General features: G+C 42.3%; 1 protein-coding gene across 3 annotated transcripts in view; it reads right to left on the reverse strand.

Moving 5' to 3' along the window:
* The window catches only part of TGFB2 (transforming growth factor beta 2), a 130855-nt gene that overhangs the window by 11990 nt on the left and 95896 nt on the right, over nucleotides 1-22969 (reverse strand). For all 3 annotated transcript variants that reach the window (XM_073553337.1, XM_073553336.1, XM_073553338.1), the window contains 5 exons: nucleotides 15949-16112; nucleotides 6857-6989; nucleotides 4756-4866; nucleotides 2774-2948; nucleotides 808-961 (listed from right to left, as the gene is read on the reverse strand). In XM_073553337.1, coding sequence (XP_073409438.1) covers nucleotides 808-961; nucleotides 2774-2948; nucleotides 4756-4866; nucleotides 6857-6989; nucleotides 15949-16112 — 737 coding nt within the window. The remainder of the gene's footprint in view (nucleotides 1-807; nucleotides 962-2773; nucleotides 2949-4755; nucleotides 4867-6856; nucleotides 6990-15948; nucleotides 16113-22969) is intronic.

Here is a 22969-nt window from a genome sequence, read left to right on the forward strand (position 1 = left end):
GGAAGGGTTCTCCTCTAACCCACGTCCTCTGTTCTCTTTTACTCCTCACGTTCAGTACTAATCCTTTCTTTCTATGGAAAAATCAGGTTTCCTCTCTATGTCTCTTTCTTGTGCCAGCAGACCCAGGTCACTGTGGCCTGCTGCAGCACTTCCTTCATCCATCCCTCTCCCGGAGATCTTCTCTGTCTCACCCTCTGTCCTTCTGCATCCTCACTCTCAGTGACTGACTGACTGCTGATTCAATGAATGACTCCTAAACTCTTCCAGCTCTTTGTAATATATACTAACTCCACCCACCTCCCAGCACGTTTCGTGTTCCAAGCAGGGAGCCACCAATGGGTGCTTTGCTATACTCCAAGCAGGAAGCCGCCGAAGGTGCTTTGCTACACTACTTTGTGGTGTGGGGTGCAGGTGTTGGAGTGTGGTTGGGAGTCTCCACCTTACCTGGATGGTGGGGCACCACACCTCAGGAGGCGGTGCAGTACCTCTATGGCGACTGAGCCTCAGGGGCGCCACACTTCTGCTACCTGTTTGTTTCCTGGATGCCCCAACTGATTGCTGCAAAGATACCTGTGGCCTGTGTGCCCAACTGAACCTTGGGCATGGAGGATCCACCTCACCTAGTGAGCCCATGACAGGTGGCAACATATAGGAAAAATACTTTCGAAAGGCTACTGCAGAATTATCTCTTTCTCCCAAAACTAGCTCTCTCGCGCCGGTCATCTTGAGAGCTGTGAATCCATGTGTATGGTATATGCCTCTTTCAAGAACAGGATAAATATACCCCAATGGACTATATGGACTTACCCGAGTGTGCTGGGTGTCAGCACTCCATAAATATGGACAAGCTCCAGCACAGAAGTTTGCATTATAGCCTTTGGGTTCGTGTATCCACTTCCATCCAAGGTCCCTCTTGAAGTCGATGTACAAAGAACGTAGACAACAATTGTCCTGTACATTTCTATGGAGGAAAAGATAAAGCTTCTCAGTGATGCTACAATCATTGAAAAACCATGGCAGAAATATACATTTTACATTATATGACTGGTACCTTTGTAAAAAGAAAATTAATGGCGGCTCATGAATATTCTTTGGAGGGGAGGGTCAGCCTACTTGTAATATGCGGTAGATTTTTGTTACTCCCTGTACGTGGTGACAACTTTACTGTGACCTAATGCACTAAAAAGGTCTACAAGCTCCACCCAGATGACCCATCATGATAGATCTAAGTCAAAGCAGAAACTACTTAAAAAAAAGTAAGCAAAACAATTAAAGGGGTTTGTCCACATCTCGACACACAGGGAAATTACCTTTCAATTAATCACATGTCACTGTTAGACTGCCATGGGACTGCAGCATCAGATTGGCAGCAGCGGGGGATCGATAAGGTAAGTATTTCTGTTTCTTATGCCTTTTTTGATTAAAAAATAATATCATCACATGGTCTATGCAACACGTGGATCTGTTAGGTCCTCAACAGATCGGGATCAACTTTGCAGCCACTCACGTCAGGGTAAACGGAGGTCAAAATGAAGAACTCCCTCTCTATTAACTAAAAATTTTCCGAAATAGATATTTTTATAATGATTTTCAAAACTGAGCAACCCATTAATTAGCATGGGTCGTCAATAAAAGATCAGTTTTATAAAAGGGAACCGGTCTATAACACTAGTCCTCAGCAAGCACTGGAAGATGGGGCACTGTAAAGCCTTATAAAATCGTGATTTCTATCGCGATATTATGGTATGGATTTTTTTTACATTTTTTGAATATGAATTATTTCTTATATCATGATATTAAAATAAAACAAGACATTTTCATACTGGGTCTAATATTATACTCCCTTCAGTATGTTGTTCACATAGACATTAGCAGGGATAGACTGCATCAGATCCTGTGTGTATAGAAGTCCAAATGCTTGCTCCAGTCTGGGCAACGATCATTATGAAGGGAGAGGGAGGTGAGCTGTGACATCCCCTATTGTGATTGGTAGATCCTGTGTTATCTACTGTATATAGAGGTGTTTTCAGTCATTGTACATGAGTAGGATGTAATCTGTGACATCCCCTATTGTGATTGGTGGATCTTGTGTTATCTACTGTATATAGAGGTGTTATTTGTGAGTATATAGGTAGAGGTGAGCTGTGACATGACCTATTGTGAATGTTGGATCCTGTATTATCTGCTGTATATAGAGGTGTTATTAGTCATTGTACAGGAGTAGGAGGTGATCTGTGACATCACCTATTGTGAATGGTGGATCCTGTGTTATCTACTGTATATAGTGGTGTTATTAGTCATTGTACAGGAGTAGGAGGTGAGCTGTGACATCCCCTATTGTGAATGGTGGATCCTGTGTTATCTACTGTATATAGAGGTGTTATCAGTCATTGTACAGGAGGAGGAGAGCTGTTATATCACCTATTGTGAATGATGGATCCTGTGTTATCAGTCATTGCAATCATAGTGCTATTAATGAGACAGCTGATAAAATCATTTGTAGGGAAGTGTGAGTCTATCATTAGGCTCAGTGGCCAGTGTGAAAAGTGAAGCTATATATACAGTATATATATATATATATATATATATATACATACACACACATACATATACATACATATACATATACATACACACACACACAAATCAAAAATAAATTTAACACAAAGACATATTCAAACAAGAGGTCATTTCCTGGTGCCCCCTTCCCTTTAAAGAGTCCTTACATCTTGTTTTTTTTATTTGATGGAAATGTTACCCTCTATTCACAGACCTGAAACAATACGCAGCGTCTAACGCCCGCTTCCTCCGCCGACTTGATTGCTGGGATTCCTGTCTGTATGACGGTAGCAGCATCAGCAGTAGATGGGGGGAATGGCTGTTGTGTTTTTTCAAACCAGGCTTCAGATTTTTGTTGTCCACCATGGTATATGGGAAGTCATCAATCCCTAAAATGTAGAAATAATAATCATAATTCAAATCTGTAAGCATAATCCCCGCTGAATGAAAGCGTCCATGTCTTAATATGGAATGATGAAGGAATTGATCAGAAGGCATATCTACAAATTGCAGAAAAAATTCAGACTCCGACCTTTCTACAGAAGTTACATTCGCTATATATCAATTCTCTCCAAAATCTCCAGTAATTTATCTCCCGTTATTAAATTAGTACCATCACATTCATCCGTCAGGGGGAAACTGGTGTACCCAGCATCCCATGGGAAGAAAACGAAAACTCAAGTCATGTGCCTCAAACCCACGACCCCACCTCTATTTATGTTAAATTTTAAATATTTTGGTTACCAATAGAATTAGAGATACAATTATCGGCGCTTAGTATTTTGGATATATTCTGTTGTAGGGTTTGTAATGAAGGGGTCTGTTTTTTTGGAACCTGATTTCAGGGGATATGGAGGGTCTGTGTTTGTATAGCGGGCCTGGTCTTGAGTCTTCATTAGTTTAGAAGGTCTGATCTGGTGTCTGAATTTGTTTAGGCAGATCTGGTCTACTCCGGTGTCCGGATTTGTTTGAGGATTTGGTCTAGGGTCTGTATCTGTTTAGCTGGCCTACTATGGGACCTTTGTTTAGAGGTGGGTCTGGGTTTGTGTTTCTTTAGTAGTTTGTTCTGGGGTGTATGTTTAAGTGGTCTTATATGAAGGCTGTTGTTTAGGCAATTTAGTATGGGGTCTATTTGCTTAGGAATCTGGTCTAGGGTCTGTATCTGTTTAGTCGGCCTACTATGAGATCTGTATTTGTTTAGGGGTCTGGTCTGGGTTTGTGTTTGTTTTTTGAGGTCTTATATGAAGGCAGTATTTGTTTAGGCAATTTAGTATGGGGGTCTGTATTTGTTTAGGAATCTGGTCTAGGGTCTGTATTTGTTTTGGGGGTCTTGTCTAAGTTTAATATCAGGTTAAGTGGGCTGGGTTCTGTATCTTTTTAGCAATATGGTCTGGGATCTGTATTTGTTTAGTTGGTCTGATCTTGGGTCTGTATTTAAGGATCTGGTCTAGGGTCTGTATCTGTTTAGTCTGCCAACTATGGGATATGTATTTGTTTAGGGGTCTGGGTTTGTGTTTGTTTAGGAGGTCTTATATGAAGGCAGTATTTGTTTAGGCAATTTAGTATGGGGTCTGTATTTGTTTAGGAATCTGGTCTAGGGTCTGTATTTGTTTTGGAGTTCTTGCCTAAGGTTAATATCAGTTTAAGCTGTTTGGGTTCTGTATCTTTTTAGTGGTATGGTCGGGGATCTGCATTTGTTTAATTGGTCTAATCTTGGGTCTGTATTGGTGTGGGGTCTGTATTTGTTTAGGTGGTGTAGTATGGTGGCTGTATTTGTTTAAGAGCTTGGTATGAGGTCTGAATTTGTTTAGGATTCTGTTTTAGGATCTTTGTTTGCTTTGTTGGTCTTGGTCTGGGGTTAAGATAAGTTTAAGCTGTCTTGGGTCTGTATTTAAGGGGTCTAGTCTGGTGTCTGTATTTGTATTGGGGGTCTGGTCTGGGGTCTGTATTATTGCTGTAAATTTATTTTTCGTAATTTAAATATCTTCTGTTGGGGACATGTTATATATTATTGCTGGGACGTAAGGGCAAATATTATGTATGGGGCACCATTTTATGGATCCCTTTATAAAATCTTCCTGCTTGTCCTTCTCAAAGAAATGGATAAATATAGTGGATTTTTGGATTGGAAGTTCAGGGAATTTTTATGAAGGGTGGGGGGGGGGGGGCATTAGGCCACAGAAATTTTTACAGTACCTGCAAATCTGGTCTCCAATTCCTCACTTTTGTTCGGGATGATATAGTTATTGGAGGGTACAAAGGTGCAACAGGGACAATGTAAACTTATTTTAAATCCAAGATTTCGATCTGTAAATAACAGAAAAATAAATACAAATTCACAATTTCATAAACATTAATTTAGATATTAAAGGAATCATTAAAAAATAACATTATTGACCTCATTTTATAATTATTTTCCTTTGATGTTATCATTTTCACTCGAGCAGTCTTCTACTTTTGACCCAGCTCTCTTAGCCAGAATGCTCGGGCAGAATTAAACCGTTCCATGTATGACAATGGTTTAGCGAGCAATATTTGCTGTCGTAATGGTACTCCTACTCCATGGGTCGCCAGCCACAGAAAAGCACAGCAGCGCTGTCACCGTGGACTATGATGAAACCTTGAGCATGTGCCATTTGCTCCAAGCGTTTACGCAGTACTGTCCATGGTGTAAAAATTACTAGCAGAACACGTACCATTAGAAGTCTTCGGACCCCCTTTAGTACAAGGGCCCATTTAGGACTTCTACTTTTTCATTCTTTATAGCTTTGCCCCTTTTGGTAGATGCAAGGACTTCAACATCTTTGAGAAGATTTTTTTGGAGGGTTTCACGACAGATTAATAATTAATTGATTTAGTGTTGCTTGGGGTCGCGTACTGTGAGGAATCATCACACTGGGTGGAAATAAGTCATTGCTAGTTTGGAGATGGGCCTGGCTAGAGCATCTACTCTGGGGCCTTCATGGTACACCTCTAAGAATGAAGGTCAGCCTCGGAAGTGACTAAAGAAAAGAGTTCTCAGCTGTTTGAATAGATCTCAGAAAATCCCATTTTTGTCACTGACTTTTACAAATGTGCCATATAGTAAATATTTCTAGAAGGTATTGTGGCTGTTTCTGAGCAGATTGTAGGAAGGGTTTATAATGTTTGAGGAGTCACATGTTCGATTTTACGCTCAAACAAATATGTGTAAATTTTATATAAGCATATCTGGAAAAATTCCTGCTCCTCATGGGAGTGTCCAATGCACAGAATCAAAAAGGGAAGTAGCTGATGCAAAAGGATCAATTCTATATCTTTTTTGGGTGCATTCTTGTCTTAAATGTTTGAAGGACCAGACTTCAAAAGCATTAGTTCAAGGGTTTTAATAGAAAGGAGCGTGTGTTCCAAAATAAGTTTAGGGAAGATTCACTCAAAAACACAGATTTTACTTGGTTAAAAAACAAAACTGCCCCAATTGCTATTGATGGGGGGGGGGTTAAAAATAATAAACGATTGTGCTCACTTGTCAAAGACTCATCCCTTAAGGTGGCCTGTCACCACAGCTCCCCCCCCCATCTGATTCTCGGTTCAAATTGAATTTTTGGTCTTATCTTTAGTCTTCCACTATTCTCATCTTTGTGTCTCACCCCACATAACCTAAAACCTAGTCAATGCCAGAAAGTCCCAGAGAGAGGACCAAAGATTAGATAAGTGGAAGATCGAAGTCAAGAAGATTGGAAGCGAGGAAAGAACCTGGCAAGAAGCTGGGGCAGTAGAACAGGTGAGGGATTGAGTTCTAAGACTTGTAAATATAATCATTTATTATTTTTGAAACCCTTTTGAGCTCTAAAGAGTTCAATCCTGAAAATGTTAGATTCTGGTGAATCAACTGGTGGACACAGACAGAAGAGGGCTCATGTGTAAGAACAATACCTGGACCCTTTGCAGTCCAATAGCTCATCATAATGAACAATTTCACCTACAGTATTTTGAAGCCGGGAACGGGCCCCAATTCGACAGTTGTGCGGCTGCAGGGGTTGCAAACATTATATGTCCACACCTGGGTGAATTTCCATTTTTTAGTAAGTTCTTAGCAAATTTGATTCATTAAGAATCAGTTCGCTCATCTCTAGTTCTTAACCTGAAATCTGTGGCAGAAAGATTCCAGGAGGTCGGTAAACTTGAGGGTAAAAATTATAAGGCCAGAGAATGAGTCTTAATGCTTCCCCACCAACCATCAAAGATGTTCACAGCTCAAAAACAAAATCCACATTTCGATCTTCTGTATTAAAGGAACATAAATATCCACCCTTACCTCGGTGACGGAGCCACTCCTTTATAGCTTCTGTCACATCGAAGGACAACCACTCCCCTTCCGCTCTTGTTTTCACCACTTTACTGTCTATGTAGCGCTGCATCGGTGATGTTAAGTCTTTGGATTTAAGAATCTGCGTGAACAGGTATCCAAAAAAACAAGATAAGATCAAAAGTGGAAGCTGTGACACAAAACTGTTAGCATTAAAAATAAGAAACTTTGTTCCTTTTTTCCCCACCGCTTTCATATTTGTCATTTATAGAAAATTAGAAAAAGACTCTGCATTTTTTTTAATCAAAAACAAGATCACTTTCAACATTTTGTATATTCACTGAAATAAGGAAAGTGGCCTTGTTTTTGGGCAGAACAGTTTTTTTGATGACCTGCCAACCCCTTTACTTGATGTTTATACATTTCTTCACCATCAAAAAGACCTGACACCAGGTCAAAAGTGATCAGTATTCCCTTGTATTTTATTCCCACTCCCCCCCCCCCCCAAGTTTTTTTTTTTTTTTACTTTCTTAAAAGCTTCCATACGGTTCCAGAGATATGGGTCTTTATGTTTCTAGATAATTTTTATGATCTTTACAAAAGAAACGTGGCTTACTAGATCCTCTGGGCCATGTCTTTAGGCTGCTCTGCATAAATACCCTATTAGCACCATCCAAATGTTAAAAAAAAAAAAATAGATACAAATTCTCATATCTCTGGAACCGTATGGCGGTTTAAAAAAACAAACAAAAAACGGATACTCAGATCGAGCAGTGGGAATAAAATAAGAGCAAAAACTACCCACTTTTGATCTGGTGACTACACAGCCTAGAAGAGGGGCTCGTTGGTGCCGCACTTTGAAATCCACCAATCAGTACCCTAGTCCTACTTTCAACCAATGCTTTAATCATCCGGTGCCAAAACATTTATAATATAGTTTTTACAAAATTGATTCTTACATATTATACATTAAGAAATGTGATCTAAAGAAAAGAGATGAGCCAATCTCTCGAAATTTGTTTTTGGCAGATACGTTCAAAATAATTTGGTCCTAATTAAAGTGCCTCAATTTCCAGTAAAAGATTTCTCCAGACCTCAAAGGAGAACATAAAAGGGGCTAAAAAACTAATATTATACATTATAAACACCTGTCCTAGGCCCTCACCTGTTTTACGCTACCACCACAACTCCTTAGTTATCAGCAATGGTGTTTGGTTCTTCCAGTGCTTCCCCTTCAGAGCTGAGGAAAGTCACCAACCTCATGTGGTCACATGGGGTTCAACGCATGTTAGGACGTTCATCGCCTCCTCCTGTGACTGGAGCTGGTGTCAGAGAGTAAGCGGTGGAAGAACCAAAGACCGGCACGGAAGTCGCCATTTTGCTGAAACTTTCGAATCTCAAAAATTAGCCCCTGTCAAGTGACAACGTGATGTCAACTAAGGGGGGATTTTGGAGCTCACAGAAGTTATGCGATCAGCTGATGAACTAGAGTTCGCTCGTCAATCCCATGGTCAATGGCTGATGATTAGGAAAGAGCATTTTTAGGGATGCAACAAGCCATAGAGTCATACTGAGCAGTACAACCACCGCATCAGCCCGTGGTCAGACGAGAACGCTGCTTCTTGGGATAAACCTGGATTCCCAATATCTAAGGGACAGTAAAAGTTTTCTGCCTAAAAAATTAAGTGTTTACAAGTTGCCTTTTCCTCAGTTTGAGATGTAATTAAGAAACAGCAGCTAAGAGGAACAGTGGAGGTCAAGATAAGGTGTGGAAGACCAAGCAAAATTTCAGTGAGAGCTGCACGTAGGATTGGTAGAGAGAACTGGAGAGACAAATCAGAACCAGTGCTTGGCTGCAAAAGATCTTCGGAAAGATTAGCGTACCCTGCAGTTTTGGTACATTGTTCTACTGTTCAGAGACACCTGCATAAATATGGCTTTCATGGAAGAGTCATCAGAAGTAAACCTCTCCTGCATCCTCACCATAAAATTCAGCGTCAGAAGTATACAAAAGAACAACTAAACCAGCCTGATGCATTTTGGAAACAAATCTGTGCACCAATGAGGTAAAAATAAAACTCTTTGGCCACAATGACCAGAGCTATGGATGGAGAAAACAGGGCACAGAATTTCAGGAAAAGAACAACCTTCCAACCATTAAGCATGGCGGTGGATCAACCATGCTTTGGGGTTGTGTTGCAGCCAAAGGCACAGGAATATTTCATGGGTAGAGGGGAGAATGGATTCAATGAAATTTCAACAAATTATTGATGTAAACACAAACCCGAAACATGAATTTTATGCAATCCTATGTGCAGCTTTCACTGAAATTTTGCTTGGTCTTCCAGACCTTATTTTGACCTCTACTGTTTCTGGAACTGTCATTTCTTAATTACATTGTGAACTGAGGAAAGGACAACTTGAAAACGCGTTCCTATCTTCTTATAGCCTTCTCCTGGTTTGAGGGCCTCAACCATATTCAGAGTGCTAGGCAGCTGCTTAGAAGAACCCATGGCTGCTGTTTTTGGGCACAAGGTTAGAGGAGGATGTTTTTTTATAAAGCTGGGAAATTTGCATCACCTGGCCTTTCCTAACGATGATAGTGAATGAGCCATAAACCTACCAGGATAATTAAGATCGGAAACCTTGGTCAAAGTTATCTGAGCACACAAATCTCCAAGGGCGCACAAACTTTTGTATCGGCCCATATTCCTTTGTGTAATTTTTAAAAAAAAAATTATATATATATATATATATATATATATATATATATATACATACACACATACAGTAAAATACAAAAGGAAATGTGTCATTTTCAACATCAGGCCTTTTAGCGATTTCATCTTCACCTTGCTTAAATGTTCACAATAACAGTAATTTTGAGCAGAGGTGCCAAAACTTTTACATGCCATTTTATATACCCTCCTTCATTTAGCCCCCAAAGCAGCACTCCATTTTTTTTTTTACAATCCCCCCATTGTCTGATCAGTGAACATCACATCTCTGCTGGTATCACAGACGTTTGACTGCCTCGGCCTCGAAGATCTTCCCAGTGTTTAAAAAGTTAGAAAACTAGCACCGAAATCCCATCCGCGGAGAAGAATTCCCGCACAGCGCGGCCTTATCTGATCACATTCCTATAAAGTCAGCGTTTGGCAGAAATCCTCCAGAATGGAGCTCTGACCCCATGTGACTCTACTACGATTTCTTTTGAGAATTGTGCTGACCTATTACCTAATCTCATGTATCTCCAGAACAGCAGCAGATGCTATCTCTTTTACCTAATTTTACTGTGCTCCTCTCAACTGATGTATGACCACATCAAAGTTCAACTTAACTTTGATGTGGTCTCTAGGACATAAATCAGCACAGAGGAGTTTAGAAAAAGACAGATGAAATAGTTACAAACTCCAAACAGAATGAGCTTACTGACAGATTCTTACGAAACTCTCCCCTGTGGTCAGCAATGTGCTTGAAAACAAAGAATTGGGAAAAAGCCAAAAATGAGCAAAATTTTAAATTAAAAGGTGATGTCAATATTTAGGGACCATTTATGTATATATCTAATATATAAAGCTCAAGTGTGTGTGTGTGTGTGTATGTATGTATGTCCGGGATTGGCATCCGCACAGTCGCAGCTACAGCCACAAAATTTGGCACAGTCACACGTCTGGACCCCGAGAGCGCCATAGGCTATGTTGTGAGGCGAAATTTTAACCCCACGCGTTCCAATTCACCAAGCAATTTTGCCCCTATCTACATAATGGGGAAAAAAGTGAAAGGAAAAGTGTTGGAGGCAAATTGACAGCTGCCAGATGTGAACAAGGGGGACTTAAAGAATGAGAGCGATGGCGCCAAAGAGTATATACCATACAGTTGCTAAGATGGGGCCCTGACATGGGATACTCACCACACACGGGGATATGAACACACACACACAATGCGCCACACACTACCACGTGCTTCACCACATATACCACCCTCAGCACACATTTCACCACACATACACCAACCTCGCCACATAAAAGTCGCCACTCAAAACACGCCACGCTGTCACAGAGCTGTTTAAAAGATGAAAAATGAGCTGTGATTGGTTGCTATCAGCAACAGTTTTCTTTGTAGACAGTTGTGGTAACTGAGGCCTATTATTCTTATCATTTCTATGGTGTTATCGTCCTTCTGTAAAGCTGGAAATAACACAATTTATTACCGCGCCAACACAGACCACCCTCTGACACAGACTGCAGGGGGAGCCCAGTATCACACAGGATAGGATTAGATACACAGCTCAGCAGTCAGTATCACACAGGATAGGATTAGATACGCAGCTCAGCAGACAGTATCACACAGGAGAGGATTAGACACATGGCTCAGCAGTCAGTAACACAGGATAGGATTAGATACACGGCTCAGCAGAGAGTATCACACGATAGGATTAGATACACAGCTCAGCAGGCAGTATCACACAGGAGAGGATTAGATACACAGCTCAGCAGAGAGTATCACACAGGAGAAGATTAGATACACAGCTCAGCAGTCAGTATCACACAGGAGAGGATTAGACACACGGCTCAGCAGTCAGTATCACACAGGATAAGATTAGATGCACTGCTCAGCAGTCAGTATCACACAGGATAAGATTAGATGCACAGCTCAGCAGTCAGTATCACACAGGAGAGGATTAGATACACAGCTCAGCAGTCAGTATCACACAGGATAGGAATAGATACACGGCTCAGCAGTCAGTATCACACAGGATAGGATTAGATGCACAGCTCAGCAGTCAGTATCACACAGGAGAGGATTAGATACACAGCTCAGCAGTCAGTATCACACAGGAGAGGATTAGATACACGGCTCAGCAGACAGTATCACACAGGAGAGGATTAGATGCACAGCTCAGCAGTCAGTATCACACAGGAGAGGATTAGATACACAGCTCAGCAGTCAGTATCACACAGGAGAGGATTAGACACACGGCTCAGCAGTCAGTATCACACAGGATAAGAATAGATACACGGCTCAGCAGTCAGTATCACACAGGATAGGATTAGATACACAGCTCAGCAGTCAGTATAACACAGGAGAGGATTAGATACACAGCTCAACAGTCAGTATCACACAGGAGAGGATTAGATACACGGCTCAGCAGTCAGTATAACACAGGATAGGATTAGATACGCAGCTCAGCAGACAGTATCACACAGGAGAGGATTAGACACATGGCTCAGCAGTCAGTAACACAGGATAGGATTAGATACACGGCTCAGCAGAGAGTATCACACGATAGGATTAGATACACAGCTCAGCAGGCAGTATCACAGGAGAGGATTAGATACACAGCTCAGCAGAGAGTATCACACAGGAGAGGATTAGATACACAGCTCAGCAGTCAGTATCACACAGGAGAGGATTAGACACACGGCTCAGCAGTCAGTATCACACAGGAGAGGATTAGACACACGGCTCAGCAGTCAGTATCACACAGGATAGGATTAGATGCACTGCTCAGCAGTCAGTATCACACAGGATAAGATTAGATGCACAGCTCAGCAGTCAGTATCACACAGGAGAGGATTAGATACACAGCTCAGCAGTCAGTATCACACAGGATAGGAATAGATACACGGCTCAGGAGTCAGTATCACACAGGATAGGATTAGATGCACAGCTCAGCAGTCAGTATCACACAGGAGCGGATTAGATACACAGCTCAGCAGTCAGTATCACACAGGAGAGGATTAGATACACGGCTCAGCAGACAGTATCACACAGGAGAGGATTAGATACACAGCTCAGCAGTCAGTATCACACAGGAGAGGATTAGACACACGGCTCAGCAGTCAGTATCACACAGGAGAGGATTAGACACACAGCTCAGCAGTCAGTATCATACAGGATAGGATTAGATACACGGCTCAGCAGTCAGTATCACACAGGATAGGATTAGATGCACAGCTCAGCAGTCAGTATAACACAGGAGAGGATTAGATACACAGCTCAACAGTCAGTATCACACAGGAGAGGATTAGATACACAGCTCAGCAGTCAGTATCACACAGGAGAGGATTAGATACACGGCTCAGCAGTCAGTATCACACAGGATAGGATTAGATGCACGGTTTGTACGTGCAATATAATCATCATAATTTGTTATAACTAACCACAGTTGGTTACTATGCCCAGGCAACGCTGGGCTCCTTAGCTAGTATATATTTTGCAGGGATTCGCTCTGGTAGGTAATGGCAGGGCTGCAGTAACGAGGCAACACACAGGCATAAAGTCCAATTTCAGTGGTTTAATGTCACGTTGCAAACAGCAGATTAACAGAAAGTAAGGAAAAACAAATATACTCCAGCTTGGAGAACCACTGGTCCCAGACTCACCCCTTGCACGGGATGGGCTTAACTAAGCGGCTGCCAGGTGCCATTCCCGGGGTTCTTCCGAGTCTTGCTGCTATAGTCCTGCAGCACGGGAATCCTGTATACAAGTTTCAGGCTGAGACCACACAAGTTCCTGTAACTTCCAGACACACACTCACCATGTGCCAAACACCAACCTCCATTACATAGCCCATAACCCCTCCTACAAGTGAGGTAGACATCACATGGGTTGATCACGTGACCATGACATCATCACAGGTCCTGTCTTTAGGGAAAAACCCGGCCAAACATTAACCTGCTGGGAGAAATGTATCTCCCATCCAGTAAAACACCCGTTACTGTACCAAAATATATAATATATATTATATATATATATACACACACACACACACACACACACACACACACACACCTTAAATGCTTGTTTTTGAGGCCAACAATGTTTTTTGCCCATAAATAAGACGAATGTTTGTTGAACCCACTAATTAAGGACCGTCCACGACAGATTATGTCAGACATAAAAAAAAAGATCAGGCATGTCAAATTTTAACATGCCCGATCCTTTGTTCTCATGGGATACAAGCAGGTGTGAAGAGAAGAGAGGTCACAGGACAGGAAGAAACTTTAACGAAAAAAAAATTCCAGGAAATTTACTGAATTTGAAGGGAAGCCACAATTTTTTCATACAAGTTTTTTTTTGGAGGAATCTTGAGTTACGGCCATCGTGGCTTTGGACAGAATTTGGGATTTATTCAAGGAATTATCCATCGCTCTATGTTTTAACCTGATTTTAAAGATATAATAACAGAAAGGCATTTTGTGAATTTGTTTGACTTAATGCAAAAAATATTCAAACGAAATGTGCAAAACGTATGAAGATCAAATAGCGGAGACAAAAACGAGAATACATTACCCTAAAGATATATTCTTAAAGGGGTTTTCGAGAGATTAGTGTGTGCCGCTAATGTCTGATCAGGTGGGATCCAGCCAGAAAAGTAACAAGAACAAAGGCAGGTCGCAAGTTGCAATTTTTTTCAAGTCACATTTTTTTGTCCTGTGGTATTCATTGCTGTTTTTGCAACAAAAATTCCTCAAAATGGCACACTCGGTTCAGGAAACTTGCAGAAAGTCAAACCTTTTCTTTATTTTTGTCTAACTTTATTTTGCAACCTCCTAGTGGAAAAAGTCAAAGGATGGGGAACATTGTACCAGGACGGGGCTTAGGATGAGGAACATTATACCAGGAAGGGGTTCAGGATGGAGGACATTATACCAGGATGGGGTTCAGGATGGAGGACATTACACCAGGAAGGGGTTCAGGATAGGGGACATTATACCAGGAAGGGGCTCTGGATGGGGAACATTATACCAGGGAGGGGTTCAGGATGGGGAACATTATACCAGGAAGGGGTTCAGGATGGAGGACATTATACCAGGAAGGGGTTCAGGATGGGGAACATTATACCAGGAAGGGGCTCAGGATGGAGGACATTATACCAGGAAAGGGTTCAGGATGGGGGACATTATACCAGGAAGGGGCTCTGGATGGGGAACATTACACCAGGAAGGGGCTCAGGATGGGGAACATTATACCAGGGAGGGGTTCAGGATGGGGAACATTATACCAGGAATGGGCCCAGAATGAGAGCCATTTATACAAGGAAGGGACCCAGGATGGAGACAATTTTATAGAAAGGGGCACAAAATGGAGAACGTTACTATAGCAAGGGGTCAGAAATGGGGGACATTATAGAAAAGCGCCCAGGATGATGAGCATTATACTAGTAAGGGACCAGGATGGGGAACATTATACCAGGAAGGGGCTCAGGATTGGGAATATTATACCAGGAAAGCTCGAGGATGGGAGTCATCTTTTGAAAGGGGGGTGCGAACACATATGTATTTATAGAATCTAGAACACTACAAGGGCCCATACATCTGACCGACATGCAGGTGGGGGCCCAGGTCCAAATTTTGGATTGGATTCTAGTTGCACCACTGATGGAGGCCCTATGATCTCTGTGTGTATGCAACAGTAGTGTGAAACTGCATGTGTGACCACAGCTCATTTACTGTCCATGAGAGCAGGGGTCACATATACACATTACTTCTTCCATAGAGCCATAGAAGAGAATGGAGCAGTAGTCACAGAAACATTTCTGCTCAGTTCACAGTGACGGCACCAACAGTGCAGATTTAAATAGTTGAACTCCCAACCAATAATAGATTATAAAAAGCTGTTCCTGAGATTATCACTTTAAAGAAGTTGTCCATCTTTGGGCCATTTTTTATCTATTGCTCCGATACATGTAATTGGGACTAAAAATCAGTTGTGTTATCGGGTTTCATTATAGAATTTGCACTATTTGACTCTCACAGGCTCTTCAACTTTGATGTTATCTGTGACCACAAATCAACTGAGAGGAGACCAGAAAATAAGACAAATAAAAGACTAGGAAACTCCTTGTCAGACCGTTAGAATGAGCTCGCTGACGGATCCTCAGTATGCTCATTCTGCAGCCATCAACAGATAACAATAGCGAAAATATAAAAGAAAATTGGTGGAAAATTTTGAATGAAAGCTAATTGCACAAATAACGTCTAGCCCAAAATACATGCATTTTAGGTAAAAAAAAAAAAGTCCCCAAAGATAGTCATCTCCTTAAGAACTGTCCAGAATGCCTGGAATAAACAGACTTGAAACCTTTTACTTACCTGATACAGTTCTATTCGTTGCTCTGATACTCGTGCTTTTGGATTCTGTAAACGAAACACTCTAAATTCTGCCTTCACTAAATTCGAGACATTTTTCTCCATTGCAGAGACGTCGAACCGGATGATTCTGAAGTAAGCATTGTAATAATTTGGATATATGGCATCTGGAAGAAAAAAAAATATTTTTTTTTTTTAAATACAGTAAAAAAGCATTTACGGTATCTAAAGATGTCCACATAAGGACACAAAGATACAAAACATGGTTGCGTGTATCGGTAGCTGGGGACTGGGTTAATCAGTTATTTTCAAGAAGGTCCCCCGAGGTTCTGACCATATACAACTAATGGGACTATCGTGATGAAAACAGAAAAATCCCCCTAGTAAGTATTAAAAATTCTGCACACATCGGAAGCAATCCATTGGCTACTTATACCGAGTGACACCTTTCAATTTTAGGCATAAGTTTTATGCTTTTGTAGGTCTTCTGTGGGACTGGACCAGATGGGCTCACCATCACTGCCCACACACATCATGAAGCCTTGAGAGCCGATCACCAGTTGTTCTTGCATCATTTTTAGCACGCACTAACTACTCCATACCGGAAACACCTTACAAGACCTGCCTTATACCAGAAACACACCCATAAGACTTCCCATGAACTGGGAACCCCCCACAGGACCTGCCATATACCGGAAATACCCCACAAGACCTGCCGTACATCGGAAACACCCCACAAGACTTGTCATAAGTTGGGAACACTCCACAAGACTTATACACCAGAAATACCCCACAAGACCTGCCGTACACTCACTGGCCACTTTATTAGGTACACCTGTCCAACTGTGTGTTAAGACTTAATTTCTAATCAGCCAATCACATGGCGGCAACTCAGTGCATTTAGGCATGTAGACATGGTCAAGACAATCTCCTGCAGTTCAAACCGAGCATCAGTATGGGGAAGAAAGGTGATTTGAGTGCCTTTGAACGTGGCATGATTGTTGGTGCCAGAAGGGCTGGTCTGAGAATTTCAGAAACTGCTGATCTACTGGGATTTTCACGCACAACCATCTCTAGGGTTTACAGAGAATGGTCCGAAAAAGAAAAAAAATCCAGTGAGCGGCAGTTCTGTGGCCGGAAATGCCATGTTGATGCCAGAGGTCAGAGGAGAATGGGCAGACTGGTTCGAGCTGATAGAAAGGCAACAGTGACTCAAATTGCCACCCGTTACAACCAAGGTAGGCAGAAGAGCATCTCTGAACGCACAGTGCGTCGAACTTTGAGGCAGATGGGCTACAGCAGCAGAAGACCACACTGGGTACCACTCCTCTCAGCTAAGAACAGGAAACTGAGGCTACAATTTGCACAAGCTCATCGAAATTGGACAGTAGAAGATTGGAAAAACGTTGCCTGGTCTGATGAGTCTCGATTTCTGCTGCGACATTCGGATGGTAGGGTCAGAATTTGGCGTAAACAACATGAAAGCATGGATCCATCCTGCCTTGTATCAACGGTTCAGGCTGGTGGTGGTGGTGTCATGGTGTGGGGAATTTTTTCTGGGCACTCTTTGGGCCCCTTGGTACCAATTGAGCATCGTTGCAACGCCACAGCCTACCTGAGTATTGTTGCTGACCATGTCCATCCCTTTATGACCACAATGTACCCAACATCTGATGGCTACTTTCAGCAGGATAATGCGCCATGTCATAAAGCTCGAATCATCTCAGATTGGTTTCTTGAACATGACAATGAGTTTACTGTACTCAAATGGCCTCCTCAGTCACCAGATCTCAATCCAATAGAGCATCTTTGGGATGTGGTGGAACGGGAGATTCGCATCAGGGATGTGCAGCCGACAAATCTGTGCCAACTGTGTGATGCCATCATGTCAATATGGTCCAAAATCTCTGAGGAATGCTTCCAGCACCTTGTTGAATCTCTGCCACGAAGAATTGAGGCAGTTCTGAAGGCAAAAGGGGGTTCAACCCCTTACTAGCATGGTGTACCTAATAAAGTGGCCAGTGAGTGTACATCGGAAACACCCCACAAGACCTGTAATAAGCTGGGAACCTCCCACAAGAACTGTCATATACCGGAAATACCCCACAAGACCTGCCGTACATCGGAAACACCCCACAAGACGTGCCATAAGCTGGGAACCTCCCACAGGACCTGTCATACACCGGAAATACCCCACAAGACCTGACGTACATCAGACACACTCCACAAAACCTGCCATAAACTGGGAACACCCCACAGGACCTGCTCTATATCGAAACACCCCACAGGACCTGTCGTACACCGGAAATACCCTACACGACCTGCCGTACATCGGGAACACTCCACAAGACCTGTAATAAGCTGGGAACCTCCCACAAGAACTGTCATATACCGGAAATACCCCACAAGACCTGCCGTACATCGGAAACACCCCACAAGACGTGCCATAAGCTGGGAACCTCCCACAGGACCTGTCATACACCGGAAATACCCCACAAGACCTGACGTACATCAGACACACTCCACAAAACCTGCCATAAACTGGGAACACCCCACAGGACCTGCTCTATATCGAAACACCCCACAGGACCTGTCGTACACCGGAAATACCCTACACGACCTGCCGTACATCGGGAACACTCCACAAGACCTGTAATAAGCTGGGAACCCCCCACAGGACCTTTCATACACGGGGAAAACCCCACAAGACCTGTCGCACATCAGAAACACTCCACAAGACGTGCCATAAGCTGGGAACCCCCCACAGGACCTGTCGTACACCTTAAATACCCCACAAGACCTGCCGTACATCGGAAAGACTCCACAAGACCTGTAATAAGCTGGGAACTCCCCACAAGACCTGTCATATACCGGAAATACCCCACAAGACCTGACGTACATTGGACACACGCCACAAAACCTGCCATAAACTGGGAACACCCCACAGGACCTGCTCTATATCGAAACACCCCACAAGAACTGCCGTGTATCAAATAGATCAGCTGTATGCTGACGCACTCCACAAGAGCTAGCTCATACCGAGAACACCACATAAGACCTGGAACACCCCACAAGACTTGCTGGGTACCAAGAAAACCCCACACTACCTTCTGTAAACTGGGAACACCTCATAAGACCTACCATAGACTGGGAACACCCCACAAGACCTGCCGTGTACCAGGAACACCCCAGAAAACCTGTTTTTCACCGGAAACACCCCAGAAGATCTGACGCATAAAGAGAACGCCCAAGAAGACCTGTGATAGAGCGTAAACAACCCACAAGACCTGACGTACACCGGAAACACTCAAGAAGACCTTCCGTATATCAGAAACACCCCACAATTCTGGCCATACACTAGAAATACCCCAAAAGAACTGCTGTATACCGGAAACACCAACGATATCTACTGTATACTTGAAACATCACAGAAGACATGCCATATAACGGGAACATCCCACAAGACCTGCTTTACACAGGAGCACCCCAGAAGACCTGCCATATATTGGGGCACTCCAAAGAAACTGCACTATACTGGAAATACCACACAGGATCTGCGGGATAATGAGAAAACCCAACACCTGCTATTTTGGCTAAACCTCATTGTCTAACCATCAACCATTGGTCAATGTCATCGTGGCTCAAATTCTCACAATTCCCCATTTTTCTTGCTTCCAACACATCAACTTCAAGAACTCACTTTTGACTTTCTGAATGATATATTTTATGACATCGACAAGTGCCATTGTCACATGTAATTCATAAATTAGAGTTCCTAGGTATAAAAGAAATAAGACAGCAGGTGGCGTGGTCCATGGTGATGTCATCTCCAGTGACTGTAGGGCTCTATGACACATGGTGACGTGGCATTGCTGCTCAGTTGTGGCGCAATTTATAAGCGTCACTCATTTTATGCAGGCGTAAAACCCCTTACTCATAGACCACAAATGTGCATTTAATTTACAATATAATGACGGACCCCATTCACTATAACCCGATCCATTGGCGTTCCACCATGGTGTCTGTTTTTTCAATTGAAAAAAAAAATTGCTATGCACTGAAATATTTTTCTCTGTGAAGAAAGCTTCAACAATGATGTCAACTCGGGTTAATCAAAATAGAAGGAGATATATAAATGTGTGCTGTTTGGAACAAAAACTAATTTTTCAAATGATCCTTTATTATTAACTTAAAGTGAAGAGCAGCTATGAAGAGTCGCCACTCTGGAAGACTTGTCATATGCATTTATTATGCAGACGGTTCATTGGAGCTCGGTGCAATACTTCACTTCACCTGTGGGAGTGCTGCAGAATAACTGAACACTTTCTCCCAGCTGTCCCCCACAAAGTTTACATTTTATTGATGTTATTTCTTCCCACAGTACAATCTGTGATCATTTTAGGATTGTGGGACCCTTCTAACAAAAAAATAATCCTAGAGATTTTCACCAATTTTATGAGATGAGAAAACCTCTTTAGCTAATATTGAAATCGTGTCCGCTAAGGTTTATGATATAGCAAAGAGCAAAGAGTTACTAACAGGTCTTGAGGGTTCTATTGTGTTGGTGTTGACCAAAGATAAAAAAAAAAAAAAAAAAAGTACGGATATAAGACTGGACTGTAAATCACTCGGTGATGATAACAAGATGGTGATGTCGCACAACATGTACGAAAGGATAAGTGCAACACAAAGAGATACGGGAAAGGGAACCAAACACTTGGGAAGGAGGGAGTGGAAACCCCTAGACAGAGCTATGGTCACCCTGTCAGCCCTATCATCCCTATATAGGTTCCGCACCCATCTCCGATCAGGATACCTAATCCCTGCCTGACCCTGACGATAATCCCTGCACTGGGAAGGACAGGATAACTGCTAGTCAATCCCCACTACCACTAAAGACAGATGGGATACACAAACAAGGGGGAACACTTAGCTTGAGTAGGCTCAGAGAGACAGAGAGAAACACACACGTCTTCCAGCAACACCAAGGAGGAAGATAGCCAACTGCAATAGGTCCAAGTTGCTCCCGTTGTGCAGCTGTTGAAAAGAGTCTGAACACTCACTGCATTTGGCATCAGGAATAGTTGACGGACTATGGGTCAACCGGGAAAGTTCCAGATGGATCTAAAACAGTGTTTCCCATTCCAGTCCCTAAAGAACTTCAGCAGCTCACTTATTGAAGACTTCCTTAACATTGAACAAGTCATTTAACCCCTTCCCAACATGGCTATTTTTGGGGGATTTTTTGAGCTTTAATTTTTGCCTCTCCTCCTTCCAAGAGCCATAATTTTATCTGTTTTCTCATCGGCATTGCCATATGAAGGCTTGTTTTAAGAGGGATGAGATGTCATATCGAATGACCCGTTTATTTAATCATGTGATGTACTGGAAAGTGGGAAAAAAAATACCAAGAGAGGAAAAATCGCGAACAAAGTTCAATTCTGCAAAAAAATTTTATGTACAGTGTTCATGATATGGTAAAAATTATTCTCTGGGTAAGTACGATTACAAAACATGCATAGTTTTTTTTTTATTTAAGTGGTTAATACAAAATTTGGAAATTGGTAAAAAAAAGTCATTTTTATGGATACCATTTTGGGGTGTAAACATTTTTATTGCCTCTTATTGCATTGTTGCAGCGGACAAAAAAAAACGTAATTCTGGCGTTTATTTTTTTTTCATTACGCTGTTTACCAATTGGGTAATTAATTTTTATATTTTGATAGATTGAACTTTTCCGGACGTAGCGATAACAAATGTGCATTTTTTTAATTTATTTTTAATGGCGGGAGAAGAAGGTTGATTTGAACTTTTATATTTTTTCAGATTTTCAAAAACAGTTTCCTTTTCACTGCATTTGTTAGTCCCCCTTAGGGGACTTGAACCTACAATCAATCCGATCGCTTGTGCTATATACAGAAATACCGTAGTATTGTTGTATATAGCAAAAATCATGGTCTCCCATGAAGAACACCAGTCAGAAGCTGGAATTCACAGAAGAGCCATCAAGACAGGTACGGGGATCTTCAACATTCCCCAGGCCATCTTGGCAACCTATCGGTACCCCATGATTGCTTTACGATGGGCATATAGAATGACACGCCCCCAGCCGACGTACTGTAAATGTCGCTGGCACCAATGTCAAGGAGACGGCATAGGACATACCAGTGCATCATATGTTGGTAAGGGGTTTACAGCGCAGCAAAGATCATGTCTGTAAACCTTCCAGCAAAATCAACTCTTTTCCATCGTTGGTGGAAGCAGGTCCGATGCGTGAACAGCCGATTTCCACATGGGTCAATATTTGAAAAGTTCAATTAGTTTTTCAGTTGTGTGGTTGGAGTTTCCTCGAGGGTCGACAAATTTATAACTAATCTCTTTGCTCCTTTTCCTTCTTGGCTCCTGTTCTTCTCCATTTGGGTCTCGTGACATTGTAACTGTTTGCAGGAAGGAATGATTGGGACTGTCAAACACAGAAAATAGACTTTTATTCCCATTGTCACTTTTTCCACCTCTTGCCCCATTTCACTTGGAACAAGATGCTTTAGTTGGGTTGTAGAAGAAGAAAAATTAAATATTGCCATTTTGTTCTTCGAGTCTGCAACTTCGCTCCACTGAAGTGAGTAGGACAGAGACAGACCAATCTGTTTGCTCAAGTCTTATTTCTCCTAGCCTAGGCAGATCTTCTACCTTTGATGAGTTATCCAAGACTGCCTAAAAAGCATCGGTTATTGGGGTTAAGTTGATTGATTAGGGGGACACGACAGTTGGGAACCCCACCGATCCTGAGAACAAGGGTCCTGTGTCCTCCACGAGAAGGTATTGGCAGTACTAATGCATGACTCCTTCTCCATTCACTTCTGGGTCTATGGCGACAGAAATGTGCATGTCTACTGCCCTCATAGACAGGGAATTAATGGGTGTTCATGCATGAGCACTATAGCTACAAATACAAGGGAGGGGGTTACAGGAACCCTATTCTTGATATCTGACTGCAAGGACCCCAACTAATCACACGGAGGAT

The sequence above is a fragment of the Dendrobates tinctorius genome, unplaced genomic scaffold, assembly GCF_039654945.1.
Source record: "Dendrobates tinctorius isolate UK_male_01 unplaced genomic scaffold, ASM3965494v1 ptg000201l, whole genome shotgun sequence".
NCBI classification, from domain to species: Eukaryota; Metazoa; Chordata; class Amphibia; order Anura; family Dendrobatidae; genus Dendrobates; species Dendrobates tinctorius.